We start from the raw sequence: 27,236 nt of genomic DNA, 5'->3' as shown, positions 1-27,236 counted from the left end.
GATATTTCAATTATATAACAAAATATAATGCGGAAAAGAAATAACACAGATACCAGAAGTTTTGTTAACGAGGAAACTGCAAATGCTGAGAAACCCCGGGACCTAGTCCAGATTGAACACCACACTGTATTATGCCGCTACAGACACTAGCCTACTACAAACTAACTTCGGTCTGGACTGTAGTTGAACCCAAATAAATCTCACACTGATTCAAGGTACACTTACGCTCCTTACGTCGCTGATCCCAGCAGGATACTACGCACTTGATTTCCTTAGATGATATCACCCACAACTAAGAGTTGCTACGACCCAAAGTCGAAGACTTTGACAAACAAATCTGTCTCACACAGAAAAGTCTACAGGAATAGATAAATCTGTCTCCCACAGAAATACCTACGAGTTTTGTTCAGTCTTTTGATAAATCAAGGTGAACATGAACCAATTAATATACCAGACTTATATTCCCGAAGAACAGCCTAGAAATATCAATCATCTCATAATAATCTTAATCGACTAGCGAAACAAGATATTGTGGAATCACAAACGATGAGACGAAGGTATTTGTGACTACTTTTCTATCTTGCCTATAGATATAAATCTCAATCCAATCTTACGATTGCACTCAATCACGATAGACATAGCAAGATCAGATCATGCAACTACAGAGAAAATAGTTGGGTCTGGCTTCACAATACCAATGAATTCTTCAAGTCTTTAACCTACAGGGTCTCGAGAGAAACCTAAGGTTAAAGGAAAATGGAATCTAGCTTATACAACTAGTATCACACAGAATGTGTGGGGATTAGGTTTCCCAGTTGCTAGAGTTCTCCTTTATATAGTCTCCAAATCAGGGTTTGCAATCTAAGTTACCTTGGTAACAAAGCATTCAATATTCACTGTTAGATGAAAACCTGATTAGATTCAAGCTAACATATTTCAACTGTTAGATCGAACTTAGCTTGTTATACACAAATGAAATGTAACTTCATTTAGGTTTGAGTAATCGTACCTAAACGTGTACACTTAGTTGGTTCAGCAATAATTAACCAATTGTTAGCCATATAAGCACTTTCATATCAACCTTATTCATCTTCACCATAACTAGTTCAAATGACTCAAATGAACTAGTTAGAGAGTTGTTCAATTGCTTAGATCTCATAGAAGTATACAAGACACAATCGAAGCAAATACGTTTTGATTCACTCGTATTGATTCATGAACATTATAACCACAGTTTGCAAAGATTGCATTCCTTATTAAATAAATGTTTTAGTTCATGAACAAACCGATTTTATAAAGTAACCTACCTAAGTATGCGAACAGGTACGCGTACTGAAAAGGCGAGGGTACCCAAATATTCCTCAAGCTAAAACTTTTCCTACCTATAAGTCCTTTCTACGAAAGTGATTGTCTATGGACTGAGTCGAGACAATGCAACTAATCGGTTCATACTTCGTGTGATCGTCTATGGATACGAGATCGAGACAAAACAACAACGAAGTATGTTTACTTGATAAAAAGGATCGGACTTAACCAAACACAATAGGATTGCTTATTAAGTAAATAGGAATTAACGTTTGTGTAATTTGCTTTAATTATAATAAAACAATTATAATGCGGAAAATAAAAGTAAATGACATAGCAAGTTGTTAACGAGGAAACCGCAAATGCAGAAAAACCCCGGGACCTTGTCCAGAATTGAATAGTCTCAGGATTAAGCCGCTACACAAAATTAAACCAACTTTGTATAGTTGAGACCAAGCAAATTCGTCTGTATTCTCACGCCTCCAACTTATGAAAAAGTCACATACTTGGAACAATTCCTTTGGTTCGTATTCCAAACAGTAAAGGAACAACAAATCTGTTTGGTAGCAACTCTCTTCAACCAAGTGATGTGAGTTCGACAAAGGCTCTTCTGTTTATCTCAATAAACTCCTTCGTCAGGTTCTTAGATCTATCTTATTCTCAACTACCGAAGTAATTGTTAAGATTTTGCAATCAATGCTTTTAATCACAAAGAATTGTATTGATGCCGATCTAAACAACTAATAAACCCAATCTACCACAAGGATAAACCGATTATAGTTGGATCCTCTATACCGAAACAAGTATTGTGCACACCAAAGATTATGAACCCCAAATAAGAAATCTTTAATATCTTATTTGTCTTCAAATCTTCTTAGATATTCAATAAACGCCTGCACACAACAACTTGAATCTCTTGTGGTCAATCACGCACAGAACGGAGTCTATTAACAGTGGATTATCACAAGACGTCTTTAGATCTACAAACAGTCTAAAGATCCCTGTCGAAACTTCGATCTAGTTTGAGTGAATCTTATATCAGAAGAGAAGATTCTCAAGCATAAACAAACTAGGTGCAATCAAAGTTCAACCATCGTTAGTCAATCAAATCAATCGAAAACACAAGATAAACCGCAAGTATCTAGTTTCCCACCAACGGTACTAATAGAGCTTATCAATCCCAAAGAAGACTTTAAACTGAGGGGTCGTAAGAGATTTCACCTAATTAGGTTACTCTCCTCTCCGAATAGGCGGCTTAACCAGTAACAACACAACCGAGGAAGTTTGCTGTCACGAAGGATAAGTTTGCTAGAAATGCAAACTTCAAGTATTTATAGACAAAGAAGTTTGGACAACAAGGAATTTGCAAAAACGAAAATATTTTCAAGATATGCAATATATTCCAAATTCGGTTACCATAATTCCTGGAAATGCTCTGTCCAAAATAATGACCGAAAATCTCTTTGGAAAATCTTCAACTAGTGAATGCACATTACTAATTCTCGTTTTCCTAAAATAAAATTAAAAACCTTAAATAAAAGATTCTTAACTTATTTATGTTTCGATTATGAGATTTTCTTTGTTTATCTATTAAGGAATAACTTTGAACAATTAAAGATAAGCGTTACTGCACATGTTCAAAGTATGTCGACATTCTTACTTTGTAAGTCCTCTTTCATACTTACTACCTTGAAACCGATTTGCCACACTTCCAAGCAAGTTTAGAATTGGTTCATCTGACTTTCAAGAACTATGTGATTGATCAAGAACACTCCCTCTTTGACAATGATGTTGGATATGAATTTAGTTAAAATGAAGGTCTAAAATCCTATAAATAAATCTTCCACCTTCTATTGGAGATGCTCACTTTGAAACAATGCCAGTACTTTTCTGGGGAAAAAACCCGGCTTGTAGATCAGCTGGTTTCATGCGCTCCACAAAGGTTTCATGCGTTCCAAGAGGTTCCAGGTTCGAGTCCCAGATGGCACAATATTACAGAGTTTGACATGGACGGTAGAGTTAGCTTGCCCCCTTGCAACGACATTAGTCACACTATCCGCTTCGGCTCCTCGGATTTGTTCTTCATGAGGCTCGCTGATAGGATAGCACGACAACCTGTTCAACTAGTGTAATAGTACGCTGCTTGGAGCTTAGCTTGTTAGGTTTCCAATTAGTTATTTATGTAAAAAGAAAAAAGAAAAAAAAGGGTTGATACTTCTATTCCAACTATATTCTCCAAGACCTGGGTTGCACAGGCGCGGATACGACACGGACGCGGACACGGCACTACAAAATTCTCAAAAATCTAGGACGCGGACACGTATATACAATCATGTATTTATACAACAAAGTTAAGTGTTTCGATCCTAAAAATTAGAAAATGATTCTACATGTGTATAAATTTTAAAAGAAAAGAAGAGATCGTTTGTTTATACACACCGAAGGTCAAGCAATCAATCACTACTAAACACATGGCGCAATCAAAATGCATTGTTAGAACAACACATGCCCAAGCAAGGGTATACGTGATATCATTTCCAATTACAAAACCTTAATAAAGACCTAAATGACTGATCTAAATGTTTGCATTTCTTCATTTAGTTAATAATAGTAAAAATAATGAAAGAAGTTTAAATGAAACGGTCCGCGAGTTATAACCCCAGAGGTGTCACCATCCTTCCACAAAAAACCCATCAAAACAAAAGTAACACAAAACCCCCAAATTTAAATGTTGGTTTCATCAAATTTTATTTTGGTTTCATCAAATTTTATAATGAAACCAAAATAAAATTTGATGAAACCAACATTTAAATTTGGGGTTTTTGTATCAATTTTTAAAAATTTGGGGTTTTTGTATCAATTTTGTTTACGATGGAATTTTAATGGATCCCAACATTTGACTGGGGTTTTTGTACCACAAGTTTGGTCACCTTGGATTTTTATGACTAGTTTTGTGAACGAAAATGAAAAATAAATGCTTCGGATTCGAATCATCAGTGCGTCCAAACCAGACGCGTGCAGGACACACACATTGGTGCGCCGGACACGCGTCGGATGCGGACAGGACTCAAAAAATGCACCGTCCCTGCAACCCAGTCTCCGACCTTTAACAAACTTCATGCAATGATAAATGTCAATCCCGTAGAACCGACAGTTAGGAAATTACCAACATCGAATTCCCCAAACTACCCATGTATCTTTTTGTCTGCCAACATTCTCAACCGTATGAAATTTAAGTCGGCCCTTGAAAATATTCAATCTGGGGGCAAACTTTCAAATTTCGAAATTTGGATCTCACAGTCACTTTATCATTTCAGTCCAGTTTTGAAGGGAAAAAAACCCTAACATTTGGGGAAAAAGGTATCCCATATACAGCAGAATTGAAAGAGAAGAGAAGACTCAATTCTCAATCCCTATTGGTTCTTATACTTCCGCAGATTTACTTACAAGTTTCTCTGATCAGCAGGTATGTTGCTTATTCTTTATTTATTTCAATTCATGTTTTTAGTCTATGGCAAGGTATTGTGTTCTGTCAGGTTATTAATCGTTTGAACATAGAAAATTCCTACAGTTCTCAAGCCATGGATGAAAATCAGAAGAAAGAAGAAGAAAATCCAAACCCAGATTTATATGACTGGGGTTTGAAAGATTTCGATATTGGAAAACCTCTTGGCAAAGGTAAATTTGGGAGAGTTTATATGGCAAGAGAAAAAAAGGTAAACAAACCCTAACTTTAATCATATAATTTGAGATTCTCTGTAAATTCGATTCGGTTTCTGAAGTAATTTTTGGTTTTTTTTTTGGGGGGATTGCTGTTGTGGATTGCTGTTCTGCATTGCAGCATCAGTATGTTTGCGCATTGAAAGTATTATATAGATGTCAAGTAGAGAAATACAATCTACTTCCTCAACTCAAGAGAGAAATGGAAATTCAGAGTACATTAGATCATCCGAACATTCTTAGTCTCTATGGTTGGTTTGGTGATGATGAAAGGATTTTCCTGATTCTTGAATATGCTGCTAAAGGTGAACTTTACGGTTTACTTAGTAAAACTGGTCATCTGACTGAGAGACAAGCTGCTACTGTAAGCACAAATCCTTAAACTTTTGATTTTTGAATTATTCTGTTTTTCTAGGGTTTGTTTATGTTAATTTACTGATTATGTTCTTTGGGTTCTTTTTTGTTTTGGTTGAAATTCAGTACATTGCAAGCCTTGCAAAAGCATTGGCTTACTGCCATGAGAAGAATATCATTCATAGAGATATTAAGCCGGAGAATTTGTTGCTTGATCATGAGGTAAATTTCGATATCTCCCAACCTTTATAACCGAAACTGTTATTATTTGAAATCTTTGTTGGGGTTATGAGGGTTTGAGGGTTTCAAATGTGGATCAACCATGGGTTGGTATTGAACTAGAGTAATAGGTTTTTTTCATTTAGAAATTCAATTGAATTTAATGAAAGTGAAATGATCATTGATTTTTAGGCTGTGAAGAGAAGAAGAAACATGCTGTTTTGTTTTGTTATTATTTTGAAAAGAATGTTCTGTTTACTGCCATGAGAAGCATATCATTCATAGATATAATAAGCCGGAGAATTTTTCAATATCTCTCTCCTATTAGAACCTATATTGTTATTAGTAGGAATTTTTATTAGGGACTATGAGGGATTAAGCTTTCAAATGTAGATCAAGCATTGGTTGGTAATACTAATCGTTATAACTTTCAGTGGAATTACTGCATGCCACAATTTAAACTAGTATACACCAAAAGTTTATGAGGAAATGCTGCTGTGCTGAAGTGATTATGCATTGATTTACCACATATTCTTCACATGAAGGTGTGTATATCCATAAGCATTTTCTTTATAAGCAATCAGGCTAGATAGTTTTTGTTTAGGTGTAAAGTATCTAAGCTATGGTGTAAAAGAGTGCCTCCTAGCTAGTTGGGTTGGTACAAGGATTGACAGTTCTTTCCAAGCTCAAGTTTTTTGACTTTTGTTGATGGTCCGTGTTGGATAGCATGAGGTATTGCTGAGATTAAGGTGTTGATGGTGCTGCTGAATACTTGGTTATGTGTCTAAGTGCTTGGCACAGAACCAAACCCTTGTTGCACTTGGTCGTTCCTCTCTATGGGCAAGTCTTTTGGCTATACAAAGCTTTGGAGTTGCCCAGCTATATGTGAATATTCGTCCCTCAAGTCTCATGGGACTTCACTCAGAGCAAGAAAGAAATACAAAAGTGTCAACGTGTGTGCTGGTTTTGTTACATATGTCATGTTACTCTTGGCTAACTGGCTTTCCAGTGGACCTATTTTATGTTTAAAGCACTTAACTGCAAATTCTTTCCTATGAGCTAAAGCATATAATTGTTACGTTGCTTCTAAATCTGATGAGAGAGTAGGTTGGGTTTGTCAGCTTAACCTTAGAAAACACTTAATACCATAAGTGTTACAGGGACTCCACTGTAGACATGGTGAGTTTACCAATGGTTGAAACTTGAACAGATACCAAGCGGGTCATTGCTGGTTTGATATGAAAGCCTTCTGCATTGTAGTTCGATCTGTAGGTTTTGATCAATTAGCTATCTTATTGGCCTAATGGAGTTTCCGATGTGTGTTTGAGAGCATAAATAACCGTCAGTTAGCGGCTATGAAATTGAGGTGTTGCATTAGTGACGCCGGCAGGAACATGTTCTCCATTTAGTGTCTGCATTGTTTTTTAACTGTGTTTCCTTGTGGTTTTGTTCGCCATTCTGTTTGCGTATTTCCCAGCTGCCGCATGTGCAACTAGATTAGATTATTCAATAGACGTCTTTCGTCGTTTTCAACTGTATTGATGATCAAATCTTGATAAATCCTTTTATTTTACAATAGGGTGATTGTAGACATTTACCTCTTGCATGATCTGTAATCTCGAACGCCTCCGTGATGTTTTGGGTAATATTGATGTCCTATGCTCTTAGCCTCGTTCTCAGCTTTTTCAACGTTTGTCTCCCCACATCTTGCAAGAATATAGGGATTTAAACAAGCTTTGAATCTTTAAGCATTCGCCTCTTAAACAGTACCTAGAGAGTTGTTGCTGCAAACACTCCCACATTATAATCCAAAGAGTTCCAGATGTTATCAATGAAATTCTTCGTTGGTTCAGCTTTTGTCGTATAGAGTTGCATAAATACCTTATGAAGTTAAAGAGATTGACAAACATAAGCCCAGAAACTATACACTAGTTTCCATAGTCTAAAAAGCTTCACTTAGGTAGTTCTTCTAAATGCAAAAGTGCTCCCACTAGTATATCTCGTCTAGTTTAGAAGGAGGTTGGACGAGTCCAGATCTAGTTTACATTGGATTCAGAATCCTCTTAACCACTTTCATATGAATCATGGGCGGAGATTCTATGGAGCAACTTACTAGTCCCACTTCCAAAGAGAAAATCTATCTGTAGATGTTAAATATCCAAGGTTCGAGCTACGTTATAGAAGTGTTGATTTAGCATCTCTTTTTTAAGGAGAAAATCTCTGTTAGTTTAACATTCCAATTGTCCACATGCACATAATGGATTTGCTTTTGTTTAGACATTTTGAATGTATCTCGCGGTATGAACTTGGCATCTCCATTAACTTGAGGAGCATGAGGGATGGCACTAAGTGTGGATGGTTGAAATCGATGAGTTCTTGATTTTGTCTATTAAACCCTCACGGCTAGGTGGTTTTGTTATCGTTGTGAACTAGAGGTTGTTCTATTCATTTATTGATGAGTTGTATTGACATCAAGGCTAGACTCACTGTTTGATGCCTAAATTTGTTGCAATACATTTAGCAAGATACGTTGGATTAGATATGCTAGTTTGAATTTGGGTTCATGATATGATTTTTTTTTTCCTATCTGGAATGGGAGCCTCCAATTCTTATGTCTTGAATGGACTTATATGATGAAGTTGTTTCTAATCTGCTCAATTATTAACCGTCGAGCTGTTTGTGTTGCTAGCAAGTTCCCACGTATAATCAATATTGGTTTGATGTCATACATACTCTTATGGCACGTTTGGTTGGTAAGTAAGGAACAGCTTTCCATGGCAATTCCTGCAATGTATTTTCCTTAAAGTATAGTTCCCTATATATTGTTAGGTTAAATCAGGCATGGGTATAAACATAAATTCTACACCTCATGAAAATAGGAGACAGATTATCTTTCAAGGGAGGTTTAATTGTTTAAGCATTAATTAAATCTAAAATACAAGGTCATTGTTAATGCTCACGGTTGCGGCACGTCCCAAGCAATGGCCAATAGGTGTTGCACATGTAGGAACTGTTTTTCCTTGTGCGTTTGGCATTTAACGAAAATGAGATGATCATTGTTTTATAGGCTGTGAGGAAAAGAAACAACACTTTGTTTGTCTTTGTTATTTTGAGGAATGAAGGGTTGTTATCGTTTATAATGTTGTGGTTCGGTCAATTTTGTAATGGTCTGATTGTTTGAGGTTTCAAATCGTGATAGTTCATAGTGTTTGTATACGGGTTACAATAGATTATTAAAATACAGGAAATAACACATAATTTTTTCAAGATCGTAGAAGTCAGACTAAGAGTTAACATGGTCAATTGTTGGTTGAAACTGTGCGTGTTTTTAAGGGAGTTGATCTTTGGTTGCATCTTTCCTTTTATTGCAGGGACGTCTGAAAGTTGCGGACTTTGGATGGTCTGTACAGTCAAATAAGAAAAGACATACAATGTGTGGGACACTAGATTACTTAGCACCAGAAATGGTTGAGAACAAAGGTCATGACTATTCAGTTGATACCTGGACTATGGGTATTCTCTGTTACGAATTCCTTTTTGGGGTTCCGCCATTTGAAGCTGAGACGCAGAATGAAACATTTAGAAGGTAGTGAATTCAGATCTTCGGGATTCAGCTTTTGTACCTCCTACATGTTTTGGTTTCATAGTAATTCAAAAAATTTGATGTACATAACAATTTTTGTCTACAGGATAATGAAGCTTGAGTACAGCTTCCCTCCAACCCCTCATGTGTCAGTGGAAGCTAAAAATCTCGTGCGATTGGTATGTCTACGAGCGCTACAACTTAATTTTGCACATAATACATTTATTTTAAGTGGAAATTAGTTTGACATATTTGCAACTCACATTTGCAGCTTTTGGTGAAGGATCCCTCGAAGAGACTTCCACTGTCAAAGATTTTAGTACATCCCTGGATAACTAAGAATGCAGACCCATCTGGTGCTTGCAGTGAGTAGAAGATCTATAGTAAATTATTAACATAGTCACCAGTGGCTCATATATATTTTGTACACCAAAATGATGTAATTGTATTTGCTGAGATATAAGGTCTTCTTCTAAAGCTTTAGAAGTTGACACTGTCTTCTTGAAGGGTTCGTCGAATGTAAGTTGTATGACTTCTGCAACTGAAATTATCTTTGTCTATTCACAGTAAGATTTCCAATCTTCTCCTCTTTGCTTTTTTCTTCTTCGTTACTTTGAATCAGGTCCTCAGTGAATTTAGCATTTAAAGGGAAAACCAATTTTTCTGATAGTCAATGTATATGTACTCTATTAAACTTTGTCGTGCTTTATGTTGCTAGAAGCTGTTGAAGGTCTCAGGGTACAGATCTAACTTCTGTTTTGATGGCAGTATATTTGAGTGAAAGAAATGAGCTATTATTTTTATCATGATTGGGGAGCTTCCAAGTTGTAAGTTTAATTGTCTGCAACATATCACCTCTGAAAGTTTGATTTTGATTTTCTAGAGACGCGGAGGTTGTCATTATCAGTAGTCATGACTCGTGACCATATGAAGCTATGTAGGGACGGGAATTACAATCGAATTCCATTTTGCGCTTGTAGTCCACCTTTTTGCGCACATTGAGATTTTTTTCTTGCCCCTTCTTACCGCATAACCACTGTATATTGTTACTTGATTCCTTGTTCACATCTGTGTCCAGAGTTTACGTCTTCGTCAATGAAAAGAAATTCCAAGATACCCACAAAGGAAGGATGATGGAAAGTGTCGAGAAGTAAATGATAAAGGGAGAAAAACTAGGACCATCCATATAGAGAAGAAGGTATCTGAATATACTCCAATGTAGTTAAATTTTATCTACATTATAAAGGTTGATGTGGTTCCAATGTGGAATTTGATGTCACTGACGCTATTTGTGATCCTATCCAATGTATGTCTGGCTTATTTTCAGCTGCCTTGAATTGAAGCACATTTTGAGTATCCACCATTATAAGTCAAGAGCAAGAAAGAGAGTACAACACGGATTCATTCTCTCCCTTTTTCGCCAATTGGTTAGGACGCTTCGCGCTTACTGTTCTAAAGGCGCCACTGACCTAGTGACCTTGTTCGTAACAATGACCGGGCACTATTTGAAAAGGAAAAGTACTAAAAGGGCTACATCATAAACAAAAACACTTATGGCAGACCAATTTACCCAACACAATCAAGCATACTGCAGGCAAGGCAATTAAACAAAGATTTGATCATCAATTATAAACAGTGCTGTTTATATATAATCAAGGTTGGTTGGTGTTTCCTAGTAGGGTTATAATGATGATTAGTTAGGTGTTCAATGAAGACGCATGCACTAGTTAGCTACACAGTATGGCCAACATATTCCTTTCCCTTTACAAATAAAAACATGGGTTTTATTTCCTTCCAAGTTTCATGCATGTATGTGATGAGCTTAATTATGCGTACAGCAGTACATACAATTAGTTGGGCTGCTATACAATGTCATCATTAATTACCCAAACGAACCATTCATCAATTTGCCGCACTCTCAAGTTTCAAAAACACAAGAAACTCATCTAGTAAAAATTCAAATTCAAAGCATATATCTATCTATGTTTGGTGTGAAATCATTTTGCAATTACGTGCAGATTTATCATTCGTTCTCCCACAGATTATCTTGTTCAGGAAAGTTATATAAATCATGGTCAATCTCGACGAAATGTCACCACCAAATTTCCACTAGTAGTACGAGTAGCTAAGCTGGTGCTTAGATATGGTTTGAACTTGGAGAGTTTAACCCCAAAAAAATCACCTCATCTATAGTGAAGTTTTTTTCACTGATCAAACAAGATACATAATTAACAATGACCAAATATTGCAAAGAAAATAGAGAAAATCAATCCTTTATCTCAAAACACTTAACCAAGATAATGTTTCCGGAAACTACACAAGACTATATATATTGATCGGATATATAGCAAGATTTTCATCAAACGAAAAAAATATCTAGACTGGTGTAAAGGAACCAAGAAATTCATATATATGATAAAAGGAAAAATGTGATCATTACTTCTAAAGATTATTTGAAGTCTAACAAGGTTGCTACATAAAATCACTTTCAAAACAAGGCAGAATCTTTCATTCTTCTTCACCTTTTTAACAATAAAACTTTAACTGAATTTCTAAGTTTGTCATCTTCAAATTTGATGTTCATGTACTTCTCCTATAAATACACCTCAACCCCTTTGCTCAATTCTCACACCAAAACTGTACTTACCTACCTACCAATACCATTCATTACTATACTTCAACTCACCATTTTTTTCTCTATATTAATTAGTGTACTTTCAAGCCAATAAAATGGCTATCCGCTTTCCAAATTATCCCTTTGTACTTATCTTCCTTTTTGCTCCACTTCTTGTACTTCAGCTAATTCCGTGTGATGCTGCAACATGTAACGACTGTTTTATTCAATCCAGAGCAGCTTACTACCCTAACTCCGACGAAAAAGGAACCGAAGGTGACCAAAAACATTCTCTATCTATCAAGTACATACGTGATAAAACTTGTTGACGTCGTTTTACATGTTCTGATGTTTCTTGTATTTTATGATAGTTGGAGCATGCGGTTTTGGTACGTTCGGAGCGAAAATTAATGGTGGAGATGTCTCAGCTGCATCTGCTCTTTATAGAGATGGTGTAGGATGTGGAGCTTGTTACCAAGTGAGATGCACCAACCCTGCTTACTGCTCAGACAATCGAGTGACAGTAGTTATCACTGACAGCGGGTCAAGTGATAACACTGATTTCATACTCAGTAGACGTGCCTATGCAAAGATGGCTCAAACTGAAGATTTAGCAGCGACAATACTAGATCAGGGTATTGTTGAAATCGAGTATAGACGGTAAATACATATTTTTACTGATACAATTTTTTATTTTTTTATCTTCTTTGCTTTGGTTTGCCAATCTTGTTGTGTTCATGCAGTACTTCGTGCTCTTATCCAAACAACAACATTCAATTCAAGATTGATGAAAGCAGCAACTATCCTCACTACTTGGCCTTTGTTATTTGGTATCAACAAGGCAAGAAAGATGTGACTGCAGTACAATTATGCGAGGTAAAACTATTCCAAGCAGAAATGCTTCTGCTTCTCCAGAAGTAGAATTCAGAAGCAGAAGTCAAAGTAAAATATTTTTGTTTCACAAAAATTAAACTTTTTTGCTTTTAAAAGTCATTCTGAAATTTTATACCCAAACTAATTTATGACTTTACTGCTTCCAGAAGTCAAAAGCAACTTCTGGAATGACATCCAAACATGCTATAAACGTATCAATTGATAAATTTTTCGGAGAACTGAGAGGAGAGAGATATGACTACATTGCTAACACACTCTGATACATATTTCATTTATTTAGAAAGGCTTTTAAATAGGCATTACAAAACTATGCCCACTAGTTCCTTTAATACATAATTTCTAGTTTATAGGAACCATAATCCTACATATAAAACACGTTTATCGATTCTTAATTACCAGGACGTAGGAAATCAAATACCAAATCAAACTAAATTATGTATGTGTTTGGATTCCTCCCTGATTCAAACATGTTTAGTTCATCATTATCTTCATCATTGTATCATCTTCATCATAAATCAACATCTTTGATTTGTTGTCGTTATCATCATCATCATAAGATCGTCCTCATCATGATCATCATTGTTAGCCGATCAACATCCTGCATAGTTTCGACTAACATAACAGTTTTGAACAAAATTATAGAATCTCTCTACATATTTTAAACAAAAAAAAATCTTCACCAAAAACATGTTCATAACAATTTCTATTCTCGACAAAAACTATAATCAAGTATGTTTTTAAAAAAAATAAATTCTTATTTAAAAACTTCTTTCTTCGATGAAAACCCTTATTTTCCAAAGACTAATTAGTAGGATTTTTTTCCATCATATTTTTCATTTATTACTTAGAAACCTTGTTTTCCAACTTTTACTGCATCACAGGTACAAACTACAAACCCATGTTTTATAACCTAAAAAAAACACCTTTTTTTAATGGAAATCCTTGTTTTCTAAATATCAATTTTTTTTCTTGGAAACCCTTGTTTTCAAGATAGTTTGCTTTTTCAATTTTTCTTTAATCGCAAATTTTGAGAACATAAAATAAATGAAAAGAATAATTGAATACTAGAAGACAATATATTACTTCCCAGTATTTTTTTAATCAAAACTTTTCTTCTCTCAATTTTTTTCTTACATAAAAATCTTATTCATCATAAACTTGTACAACTTCTCGTATTTTCCACTCAAATTAAACAAAAAAAAGAATAATCTTTTCGCCATTCCTGAGGATCGGCTGGCTCTAGATACCAAATATTAGATTTCTGTGAGAACTGAGAGGAGAGAGATATGACTAACACACTCTGTACATATTTCATTCATTTAGAAAGGCTTTTAAAGGCATTACAAGACTATCTCCATTAATTCTTTTAACACATAATTCCTAATTTATAGGAACCATAACCTACATATAAAACACGTTTATCGATTCTTAACAAGTTACCGGTTATAATTACTAGGACCCATGTTTTACATTACCTAATTAAGAGGTAATCAAATACCAAATCAAACTAAATCACATATGTGTTTGGATTACTAACTGCAACATGCTTGATTGTCTTCTCATCTTATCTTTTAGCTCCTTTCAAATTTATTTATTGGTTATAAATTGCAGACTGGAAATTTGACGTGCAAGTTATTGGACCGAAGCCATGGTGCAGTGTGGGCAGTGGTTTCCCCTCCGAGCGGACCATTATCAATAAGGATGTTGTTGAGTGACGTTGAGGATGGAGATGAGACATGGGCTGTTCCTGTCAATAATATACCTTCTGTTTGGAAAGCAGGGGATGTATATGATTCAGGAATACAAGTATAATTTCCGGCCGCCATTCCATCGATCGAACCTTAAGATATTGTTAACTAAATATTAAATTTAAATTTGGTCGTGTACTTAAATTTTCATCTTTTTTGGTTGTTGAATTGATTGTACTACTATTTAGCAATAAGTTTGGGTGGATACTTTCCCTTGACAAAAAGTTAGTATGTTGAAGATCATCATGATAATGTACTCCATGATTTTCCGTTACTATGAATGTCAGATCATTAAGTTAGTTTATTTTCTTAATTTTTTGGAGCATCTCATTAAGTTAGTGGTTATATTGCACTTCATTTTAGAAAAAGTCAGAGCTTCAACGGAGTCAGAGTCAACACCATTACCATGAAACTATTTAAATGATATGCACATAACTAAGAATCTCACTTGAAAAGAGAAAAAAGACTCGTTTTTTTTTTTTTTTAATAAATCTCATAAATTTCATTCATGATAAAGTAAAAATTATATGGACTTCAATTACATCAAGATCAAAGATCGAAATACAATTAAGTGGTACTAACAAAGAGTAATTTGTGAAGAGAAGTAACGAACTACTAACATGAGTACCAAGCAATCTGAAGATTGAGAGAATGGTTTTGGGATTGTAATCCAATCATTTTAATATAATTTTTTCTCCTTGAATATCTCCATTAAAATCACAAAGAAACGCCATGAGAGCGCATAAAACATGTCTTCCATCTTCCTAGAAGTGCATGTGTTGAAGTTACGCCCTAGTAGTACTCCACCTCCGTCTCCTTCAAACGTCGGCCAAACTTTTGAGAATGTAAAGTTCTCGACATAATTAGCAAGATGATAACGTTACCACATTACCACCGACATGACCTTCAACTTTTGTAAGATTTTTTCGAGAAGGAATCTTAAAAATTGAATAATATGACTTTTTTCCTTGCACCAACTGTTGGGTGCAATTATCAAAAATGAGAAAAATCAAATAAATAATAGCTGTTGATACTTAGTTCCTTTGTAAAGGAAGTGACTTGACGAAGCGGATGAGCTCCCCAAATCTTCGCATCTCCTCAACATGACAAAAATTTGCAAAAACAGAATGAGTCACGTGTTCAACACGCTATCTTTAAGGCATTAGCGCCCGTCTACACTTAAGAAAACATTCGAGACAAATCACGAAAGTCTAAAAAAACAATGGAGGAAATATTGTTCTTTCTGTAGATTGAGAAAAACATTTTTATATAAATCCTAGTAAAGCTTAAGAAGAGGGATCTCCCCGATGTGGGACTAATAAGTTTGTACAGTCCTTTAAAACAACTTAATAAGTAGGAACTCCCCGATGTGGGACTAAAAAGTTTTTCATTCACAAAAGAAAATAATAAGTTATTTATTCATTTTTACTTATTATTTTCCAACGATAACCACACATGAACTAAAATCCCCGTAAGACATTAAAAAGACATATTGATATCGTTTAACCGACACCCCAATACCACGACCCTGCCTGACCGAACAGACAGACGTGGCGTACTTATTTTGAAGGCATACTAGCCATTTCAACGTCCTCTCTTTCACACAAAAGTGTGTGGACCTTAGGGTGATACTATGGATTGTATAAATTATAATAGTATGGAGCGCTTTCATCTTTAGTTTCTTAAACGTGAAATTGAAGGTTTCTTTCACCAAAGTGAAAATAAGCCAGTGAACTCTTAGTGACTCTTAGGTCCTAAGTTCCAGTAATGCCAAAACCATCAAAAACAACATGAAACTCATTTTTGTCCAAATGACTTAAATTTTGACAAAAAGTGAAAATAATATAAAAATTGGAAAATACCATTATAATCAGAGGTGTCCATGATGTCTCAAACCTTTGATTAGTAAAATATTACCTAGAATAGTCTCTATAGATAGTGAATATGATGTCTTGAACTGCTAGCTTTTGGTGTAATTCACGATAACGACCATGCATGATATCTCCGAGTGCGTCCAAGTTTGGGCGATTGTGCTCATTTTGGCCCTGAGCAAATTTCCCAGTTTCATGAATGGTTAAGAGAATTTGCTCATATTCTCATAGGAAGTTTTTCCACTTCCCCATTCAGATACGTGAGCTCTACCAAGAGTGTTACTGCTACACCCCACTTCAATTTTAAATTGAAACTACAAAACTCACCAAGATTTATTACAAGTAATCCTTCACATGCATTCACACTATCACGTCAACACACCGTAAGGAGAGACAAATAATTCCAGTTCTCTTTATAGTGCATACCTTAATCACCACGAATTATTTTTCTCGTTGAACCTTGATCTTGGGATATCCATTCACAAAGGTTGAGTCTCCTTCATGGAAATTTTATTTCATGATTTTAAGTCTCACCCCCTCGATGTTTAACTTTCTATCTCTTTATATATCCTTCCATTTAAGGATCCACAAAATTTTCATTCGACACCACAAAGTTTATTGTGATTATCTCGACTTTACAAGTCTATTGATATCATTTTATTAGAGATTAACAGCTTATCGAATTATTCTTTCTTCATGTTGTCTAGATTTTATGATTTCTCATTTACTTTAGCTCACATAGTCAATTTAATTTTAGCAATGATGGACACAGGCTTCGGTCACAGAGAAATATCTTTCCATAAAGGGTTTTGGCTGAAAAAGCGGGGGTCTAACAACACCACCCAATATTACGCTTAGCAATCTGTATGGACAAACTCCAATATACTTTTTATGAGAATCAACTAGACAGTTAAACTTAATCAATAAAAAGATATATCAAAGAGTTTATATCTCAATCTCTCGATTTGATATTTACTCAAGCAAATGTAAATCTGCGAGTCTTTATCAAAGAGACATAACTTGGACGGTACCAAATACCAATGTCCAAGGATCAATCAATATCAATCAACAACCAAAGGTTGGATTTCCATATGATGATCTTTAACGCACAACCTGTATTATTTCAATTATATAAAAAATATAATGCGGAAAAGAAATAACACAGACACCAGAAGTTTTGTTAACGAGGAAACCGTAAATGCAGAAAAACCCCGGGACCTAGTCCAGATTGAATTCACACTGTATTAATCCACTACAGACACTGGCTTACTCCAAGCTAACTTCGGACTGGACTATAGTTGAACCCCAATCAGTCTCCCACCGATCAAAGGTACAGTTGTACTCCTACGCCTCTGATCCTAGCAGGATACTGCGCACTTGATTCCCTTAGCTGATCTCACCCACAACCAAGAGTTGTTGCAACCCAAAATCGCAGACTTGATAATAAAAAAATCTGTCGCACACAGAAAAGTCTATCAGAGGATAAATCTGTCTCCCACAGAAAAACCCTAGTTTTGTTCCTTTTTTTGATAAATCAAGGTGAACAGGAACCAATTGATAATCCGGTCTTATATTCCCGAAGAACAGCCTAAATTAATAAATCACCTCTCAACAATCCTTCTTGACTACACAAGCGATTTGTCGAGGAATCACAAATAGTGAGACGAAGATGTTTGTGACTTCTTTATCTTGCCTATCGGGGAACTCTCACGATCTCAAGCTAATCAATCGATTGTACTCGTACGATAGAAGATGCAAGATTAGATCACACAACTACGATAAAGTAGTATCGGCCTGGCTTCAGAATCCCAATGAAGTTTTTAAGTCGTTAACCTGATTTTAGAGAAGAAAATCAAAGGTTAATGGAGATCGACTCTAGCAGGATCACTAGTATCACACAGATGTGTGGGGATTAGTTTTGCACAATGCTAGATGTCTCCTTTATATAGCCTTCAAATCAGGGTTTTTCCTTAGTTACAAAGCAATCCTTATTCACGTTAGATGAAAACCTAATTTAGATTCAATCTAATATTTCTCAACCGTTAGATCGAAAAACCTAGCTTGTCACACACATTTTGGTAAACGTTTACTGGGTTCGTGAAAACCATGCCCAAACGTGTACGTGTATGTTGGTTCAACATAGTAACCCCAAAAGGTCAACCATATGAGCATTTCATATTAACCTTGTTCTTCTTCACCATAACTAGTTCAATTGACTCAAATGAACTAGTTAAAGAGTTGTTCAATTGCTATGAGATCTTATGTAACTACACAAGACACAATTGAAACAAAGATGATTCGATTCGATTGAATCGTCTCATGAACTTTATATCCACGGTTTGCATAAAGAATTCCTTAGTAATTTAAGTTTCATGTTCAGAGCACATCTTTAGATCATAACCTCTTAAGTTCACAAACAAGTTCGCGGACTTAAGTTAATCGGTTGAGTTTTCCAAACTCAGCAAAAATTCTCGAAAAGAGAACTTCGCGGACTGGGTTCGCGGACTGATTTCGAGGACTTAGCACACAAACGAGTTTTGGAAAATCCAGCAGAAATTCTCGGTCGAGAACTTCCGACAGTTCGCGTACTGAGTCTGCAGAATGGGTTCGCGGACTTGGCAAGCCAATTCCACAATCCTCCTGATTTCTCTTGATCAACAAAGTTCAAAAACTTCGGTTCAAGGAATACATGGTTATGTAATATAAACTCTCATTTCAATCATTGAGACATTCTCAGAGGATGCCATGTAGCCGTTATTCACAGAACGATTCACGTCAGAGCAATTTTCAAAGTGATTGAAACTTTTCATGACTTTCGTCACTAGGTGAAGATAAACTTGATCAAAGCGAAACGCTTTACCAACACACGATTTCGAGATAAACGATAAGCAATGAATGCTCAGCTCGAATGTCAAATGTGTATGATCTAGTCGATATAACATATGATCTTTGTCTCATAAGAAGTAGTAGATAGAAGAGATAGACTTTTGAGTGATAGATAAGTTCAAGTCTCCACATACCTTTTTGTTGATGAAGTTCCACGGTTCCTTGTATAGATCTTCTCGTTGTATGATGAATCGCCATGAAGTCCTTGAGATCAACTACAATTTTCTATCCTAGTCCGAGACTTAGCTATGTAGGCTAGAAATCAAGACTTATAGTTTTGATCACTAACATTGACAAACATGCTTGAGATAGCAACGCATGCGAGGTTGACCGAGCTATGCTCTAACATTGGCCATGCAGTTTCCTATCATACTTTAATTTAAGCTAGAGAACTTTGATTCAATCTCAGTTGAGTTCCTCATGTTTTTTTGAAGTATTTCCAATTACTTATACACCTTAGGAATCCACAAACATAGGCTAAGACTCTTCATTTCCTGAAATCACAATATCTCTCTCAAGTACTGCAAATTTCTGATCAAATCACCCCACTAATTCTTCTGGGATTACAATTGTATTTGTACATCTATTTCATTACACATTTACAACAAACGTTATACGCATCAGAATTTATCTTGGTTTCTTTGACCCTTTAGATCATGCATATAAAGAAATACTTAGTCTTTCAATCAAACCGTAAACATCACATGTTTCATATGTATATAAAGCATATAACGGCATATACGGAATACGTGTACTACATATTAGTACGCTTATTACATTTTTCTCCAAAGGTTAGTTAAATATGTATACATATTTTGAATTGAATATGTACATTAACCATCCTGAATCTCCGACCCTCTTATCATAACATCACAACTATTCTTCAGGATAAAGGGGGACATCCACACCTATTTTACAACACACGTTAAACAAAATGAACATATACTATAGTCCTCGAGATTTTCTTTTGGTTCTTTATGATCCTTTAGATCACGTCAAAAAGATATTAGGTTCTTGTCAAGCCATGTAGGTGTAATCGGTTTCTATCATTACCCCCTAGCGCTAACCAAATTGATGTTGATGAGCAAGTTATATAGCACACACGCTAGATTATTTGGAAGTTAAGGACCCGAGTGTCGTAAATTAGATAAAGAGGAGTCCATTTTGATGAGAAACGACCCAAAGATCAAGATATGTCGATCTATAGATCCACATGGTTGCCAGAATTTAGCCAAATTCCATCGTTTAGGTATTCAACAGGACATTTTTGTCATTTTACAAAAGTTTTTGTTTTCTTAATAACTTCTTCATAAACAGTCCGTTTGGGTCGCCGTTTGCGACATATAGTTCTGTTTAGTGAATACTTTCATTACTTTAAATAACCTAAAAGTTTCCCAAAATAGCAAATTAGGGTTTGAGTCGGTTTTGGGTTGTTTTCATCCTTTCTTGTTGCACAAGTTAGGTTTTTTTTTTTCCCCAAAATCTATTTAAGAGTCTGCGAAGTTACTATTCTAGACAGTTAATTTGATTAATAAAACTATTTTTATTCAACTTTTTCAAGTTTAATTCTGATATTTATATATAATCAAGAAACCGAGGTCTATATAATTATCTCTGTTCATAGTCATTATTCTTAGGAATAATTCGAGGTATAAAAAAAGTATCCATTTTCTTTCTTTTCAATAATATCCGTTGCACTAGTTTTTACAAGATCAATGTATATTTTAGTGTTGATAAGATGTCACCAAGATTACAAATCAGTCGTGGTCGAGGTCGAGAGGTGCTCCAGAAGGTTTTAATGTATTAAGAGAACAAAGAATAGCATATATCGAAGGTATGTTGGTTTGACATAACATTGATGGTATTTTTGACGATGCTCCTGAAGATGAACCTACTGATGAAGTTGTTCCCGGAGATCAATGAGTAAACTTTGTGGTGAGAAGTAGTTGTCTTACTCCGTGTCAAGAAAATGATGACATATTTTCTTTTCCTATAGTCGAGAGTAAGCTAGTTGTTGATTATTGTGATACAGAAATGGTTTCTCAAATCTACTACTATAAGAGAGAATTTGTTGGATCAACTCATGAAGATCCATTTTGGGTTTCCATGCCCCATGCTGCGATACAATATATAAATTATCATTTTTGCGGCATCAATTCGTATGTTCGAAGATTTTCATTATCAAGTTACATGTGTAGAACATGGTACCAGCAAGATTCGAGGACAAATCTTATCCAACACTGGTCGAATGATGAAGGGGGATTTATGGAAACTAAATATAATGTTTTCGAATTATTTTTTGTATTTTATTAATGATAATTTTCTTAGAAAAATAATTAACTATCAATTTATTAATTAGGGTAATTTTAGAATAGTCTAGAAGTTTATTTTAAGAGTTTTACTATGTCAGGAAACTTGTCTAAAGGTAGTAGATACCTTGGGAAATAAAATTTTGGTATTTTTGTTAAGTTTATGGCTTGTATAGGAGGAGTTATCTATATAAGGATCTCCAAAAAACGAAAATTAGGAGACTCTTTTGATTAATTAATTTTTATTTTTGATATTAAACTTTGTTTAACTTTATTTTGATTTTGATTTTTATTAATAGTCGGGTTATTCCTGAGGTCTAAGTAATTATCTTTTCCATGGTTATGATTCTTCGGAGTTACAAGGTTTGGATCATTCGTTCATAGTCGTTATCCGTAAGAATATTTGAGGTCCGAACAAATCTATCGGTTACTTTTATTAATTTTATTCCGCGGTGACAATTATCATGTCTTAAACGCTTCCAATATGCATCACAAACCCTTAAGTTTTATCCACCTTTGACTAATATTATGTATACTTCCTCAACATTCATCTAATATAGCATACTGACAATAATTGCAATCAACGGCTGACGACGTAAATTTAGTGTCATGTGAGTATGTACGAAGAGATCACTAATTTACTCTCTAACAACAAAACTCACAAAATCAATCTCTGTCCGACTTATTTTATCTCGTATGAGAACTCGTCTTCTGAAAACTGCTATTAAGAACTCAACATCCTCAATAATAAAATTGTATTTTATTCAAATAAAAATTTTCCTTCAGAACTTACAAGTTATCCCTATATTTCTGGTGATCATATGTATTTATTTAATAAATAAGTTAACCATTCATTCTCACCTTAGACCCCCACAATTGAAGTCTACATGATAGAAAAACACATGTAAGTCTGAGGCCTTCTATATATATGTTTGAAAATCGAACAAATACTTGTTTTCAGATTATACCCCAACAATTGATATTTAAGGTTTCCCCCACAATTATCGAGATCTTTCCCAACATAAAGAAACTAGAATATGTATCCTTTTGGTTGCATCCAACTATGACTGTAGGATCCAAATATCGCACAATAATAAGATCTCGCGAGAATGTAGGGAAGCTTGCGAGAGAACGTAACATGTGTGCAAAGTAAGATCCAATGTGAGCCTGCGAGAACATCGCACGGTAATTCCGAAATTAGGGAAAATGTTAGCTGTATCCCACCACATATGAGCTGTCATCCACTATGTAAATATCTATATAAAGAGAAAGGTAGGAGAGAGAAAAGTAACTGGTATTATTATTATCTTCTTATTCTTACCAAAAAACCAGAGAAAGAGAGAGAGCTCCAAATACTCATTAATGGAGTCTTCATGTAATCAAGATGTAATTACAAATAATCATAGTAAAATCTAACCCCGTGGATGTAGATCAAATTGATCGAACCACGTAAACCTTGTGTCTCTTTACAATTTTAGCATTCTTATCATCATTTTTATGTTTAGATCTACAAATTATTACAAGGGGTGTGTTGTAGGATTTCCTGCAACTACATTTTGGCGCTAGAAACACTACATGTTTCTTGTTGGTTTGAAGGAGATTCAAATAAATTAGCTATTGTGCATCTAAATCTACAAAATTTAGGGTCAAAAGGGGAAACTCCAGCGAACAATTCTGGTCTTCAAGCAAGAAATACCATCAGAAGTTCACAAAATCAAAAGAAAAAGATATATAGATGTTAGAGCCGCATCAAAGGTCATGGTGATACAAAGAGCGAAATATAACGAATCATCATCTATTGATTGTTCAAACAGAACAAAATCTTTTCCATCTCTTTACTTATATGTTCAAAATTCTAGATCTGGGAGATTTTGAGTGCGAAAGTATTCAACGCAGATGGCGCAGGTTCGAAGAAGAAAATCCTAAACAATTGAGATGTATCTCTACAAGAGCGAAGAATCATCTTTCCACAACCAAATACACATAAAAGTATTGATGGTGATACAAAACGGAATCTGGTGGTGGTCCTTTCCATGGATATAACGAAGAGACGAAGAACCAATTTGCAGTAACATTACCTAATTTCACCTGAGCGAAGGCATCGCGTAAGGCAAGGAAACTCAAGGATGAAAGGTAGACCAAGAGAGGACAAGAACTTAGGTGCAGATAAATTCTAAGACGTACATGAAGAAGAAATCAGTGGGCAACATTCCGTGCGAACAAAGAGCTAAAGCACTTGAAACAAGACAAGGCTTAGTACAAACTTCTCTATATTTTTCACAGAATTGATTTGTTGTTCGCAGCAATGCATAATTGGAGATCTTACTAGCATAAATTATTAATACACGAAGAAATGGTTCCACAAGTTCGCAATTCAAAGAAATAGAACTTAATATTCTAGACAATGGAGCAAAGACAATGAGTAATGAACGAAGTCTCAATACTACTATAAGATAAATCTAATGGAAATGTGTGCGATGAAATAAAGGTGAAGAGAAAATCAGAGTGACGCACAAACACGAAGAGAATGCAGGGTATTCTTATGCGAAAGAATAAACTCCAACGACAAATGCAAGGAGAAATATACATACAAACACAAAGGAAGGATGGTGCTACGTGAAAATAAAGGAAAAGTGCAAGTAGACAGCATGAACAGCTCAAGGAAACTCACGTGAATCCTTCATGGGGATTATCAAGCATAAAAAGAAGAAAGAAAGACGATTAAAAAAAACAAACAAACTATGCGAAGATGATAGAAGGACGATGATATTCAACAATAAGAAAGCAAGATCATTACATCACTAACTTGACTAATGAGTTGCAGATACACAATTTAAGTCAGAACAGCAGTTCCAAGTTGTCAACAAAGAAAAGAACTCAAAGGAGCATAAAACCCCATTATAGCGGTGATAAAAAAAGAACGATGACCAGAGGAGCCCCAACAACCACAAATGATGAGCTAGACCAACATACAAAGAATTAATGCAAGACCATCAAAACATGAACTGGAACTATTAATAAAGCAAGGAGATCAAAGGGAGAAATCAGGCAGAGGAACTACCACAGAAAATGAATATTAGACCTCCCAAAAGATAAGACGAACAGATAGGACGAAAACAAGGACTTTCTACGTGCGAAGACAACTTCAGCTGCTAAGAGTAAAAGAATACACAACATCGTATGCGAAGGAACAACAATCAATAATGATAAACAATGAGAAGAAGATCAGAATAAAACTCAAGATGTGAAGCACAACTAATCAAAGTATAGAGCGAACAACAAATAGGTCACGGGTTCGAATTCGCAGAGACACATATTTTTCATTTTCTTCTCATTCGCATGGGAGAATAAAAGAATAAGGAAAAAAGTTATGTGTTAATTTCGCAGAGAGGTTTTTGCACAATTGGCCCAGAGAGCAGTATGTGTGTTCGTGGTCGCAAGTTCGAATTCGCCTGCGAACATAGTTTTCTTCTTTTTTACAGAGAGCGAAGAAATGAATAATTTCGCAATATTTTTTCATTATTTCGCAAACAAGAGGCAGCACAATTAGTCATCTGCGAAGTTAATGAGTTCATGGTCGTGTGATCAAGTCCCAACACCTGCGTATTTTTTCGCACAAATATTTCTTTGATTATTTCGCACAGAAGAGAGTTGATGATAATTTCGCAGAGATATTTCGCAAAGAAGAAGCTTGCACAGTTGGTCAGGAGGCATGAATGCAAGAAGCAGGTCGTGGGATCAATTCTTGCTTCTCGCATGTTTATTTTTGTTACGCGAAATTTATACAGAAGTGCCTATCACACAGTTGGAATTTGATTACTTCACAAGAACATTGATTATTTCGCAAGAGAGGCTTAGCACAGTTGGTATGGTGCGAGAAAATCCAAGAAGCATGTCGAGGGTTCAAGTCTCACTTCTCACACTTCTTTTTGCTGCGCGAAATTCATACATTTCAAGGCATTTATTCACTTCTTTGACAATAACAACGACTCACATGAAAGATAAGTACCACTTCCTTGAACATTTTACTTTATACTAAGAACGAATAAAAAGATTTTTGATTTGATTTACAAAAAGAGATTCAATCGCACGATTACAAAGATTTCAAGATTTCAAAGATTATAAAGATTATTAAGATTTCAAGATTACAAAGACTTCAAAATTACAGAGATTTCGAGATTTTAAAATTACAGAAAACTGAGAAAATTCAATTTATATGTTTCTCTAAAATATTTATTTTGTAGAGAATAAAAAGATTTTTGATTTGATTTACAAAACGCGATAGAATCGCAGAATTACAAAGATTTCACAACTATAAAGATTTCAGAGTTACCATGTATTAGAATTTCTCCTGAATATTTACTTTGCTTCAAATGATATGATATGATGAGAATGAAAGTACGGATGAAAGAAATGACAGAAATGAAAAGATGAATGAGGGAACAAAGAGACGCGAAAATTTCGCAGAAACAAAAAGAGAAAGGGGCGAACCTTTATGGCGTACACCCTAGTTCGCGAATACAATTTCGCAAGAGGCAAATGTAAGACCTAAAGTACTTCATATAAGGGGGTACCTGTTGCATGGCTCAGGGAAAGGTTACACCGCCCCCAGAACCTGAGTCATGGATATTTGAGGTCAATAAAGCCCATCCGGGAGAGGCACCTTGGATTCTCAGCTTAATCTTATGACTTAGGTTGGGCGACTAAGGTAATAAGGACTCTCCCAAGGAGTGCAAAATCTGATCAAGGTACCGAGGTACACGGTTGAGTCAAGAGTGCCAGTGGCGTCTGGAGCGTACCTTGCCATTCTTGACAAGTCTTGGCTTATACTGCACTCGGCCCGAAGAAAATCCCACTTAGGGTGCAGTCTTGTAACCATAAGACTTATAGGTAAAAGGGACAAGAGGCTGCGAAAACAACTGGTTGTTGTTAAGACTGGATGGGAGGAGATAACCTTGTATGGTAGAAGTACGCCTCCTTGCAGGGGCAACCAAGGGAAGATAAGGGCGGCACCCTCCATTAGGGAGATGATAAGTGTCTTAAGACGCAAATGTCATGAGGCTTTTTACTCGCAAGGGTATTAAGACTTGTCATATTTGTGCGACAATCCTGAAGAGGCAATAATACTAGAGAAAAAGATAAGACGAGATCAATGGGTCATTACATGAAAGTGTGAAGACGTCTTGCGATTTCGTCGCAAGACGGCAATGTCATGGGGCTTTATTTTCTCAAGAATATTTAGGCCTGTCATATTGTCGCAACATTCCTGAAGAGGCAATAATACAAAAGAAAAGGTTAAGGCAAGATCAATGGGTTTTTGCATGAAAATGCAAAGACGTCCTGCGATTTTGTCGCAATGACAAGAGGTGCAAAATAAGACCTTTAACTAGGAAGGCAAAATAAGACCACAAAAGAAAATGAATAAGCAAGTAAGCTTGCGAGAATGATTATATGTAAGCAAACAAGCTTGCGAATATGTATATGGAAATGAAACTGAGGCAGTGAAAATGCCGCAGACTTGATACTATGATCATACTGTTACGAGATACTAATAGTGCAGGAAAGAGGAAAGATGAAACACAAGTAAGAACTTGTGAGGAACAATAAGTACACGAAGAGGAATGCATACACTAAAGAAAAATCCAGAGAAATGGAGAATGGAGGAAATTTAAAGCTACATCAATTTTAGCGTGCAAAATGAGCCTAGTATCACAAACATTAGCTATACATTGC

The 27,236-nt window shown here is 35.5% G+C and overlaps 2 protein-coding genes across 2 annotated transcripts; both read left to right on the top strand.

Moving 5' to 3' along the window:
• Positions 1 to 4,620: 4,620 nt before the first annotated feature.
• Positions 4,621 to 9,760, top strand: LOC113275059 (serine/threonine-protein kinase Aurora-3-like). Its single transcript, XM_026524494.1, has 7 exons — positions 4,621 to 4,771; positions 4,877 to 5,021; positions 5,147 to 5,389; positions 5,506 to 5,601; positions 8,970 to 9,184; positions 9,288 to 9,360; positions 9,453 to 9,760. The coding sequence occupies exons 2-7, from the start codon at positions 4,887 to 4,889 to the stop codon at positions 9,552 to 9,554; spliced, it is 864 nt and encodes a 287-aa protein (XP_026380279.1). The 5' UTR covers positions 4,621 to 4,771; positions 4,877 to 4,886; the 3' UTR covers positions 9,555 to 9,760.
• A 2,034-nt stretch (positions 9,761 to 11,794) lies between these two features.
• Positions 11,795 to 14,750, top strand: LOC113275060 (expansin-like B1). Its single transcript, XM_026524495.1, has 4 exons — positions 11,795 to 12,071; positions 12,167 to 12,455; positions 12,539 to 12,671; positions 14,301 to 14,750. The coding sequence occupies exons 1-4, from the start codon at positions 11,912 to 11,914 to the stop codon at positions 14,499 to 14,501; spliced, it is 783 nt and encodes a 260-aa protein (XP_026380280.1). The 5' UTR covers positions 11,795 to 11,911; the 3' UTR covers positions 14,502 to 14,750.
• Positions 14,751 to 27,236: the final 12,486 nt, after the last annotated feature.

This window comes from Papaver somniferum, chromosome 4 (genome assembly GCF_003573695.1).
Source record: "Papaver somniferum cultivar HN1 chromosome 4, ASM357369v1, whole genome shotgun sequence".
Classification (NCBI taxonomy): domain Eukaryota; kingdom Viridiplantae; phylum Streptophyta; class Magnoliopsida; order Ranunculales; family Papaveraceae; genus Papaver; species Papaver somniferum.
The sequence above is the reverse complement of the archived record's forward strand: the minus strand, read 5'-3'. Positions and strand labels throughout refer to the sequence as shown.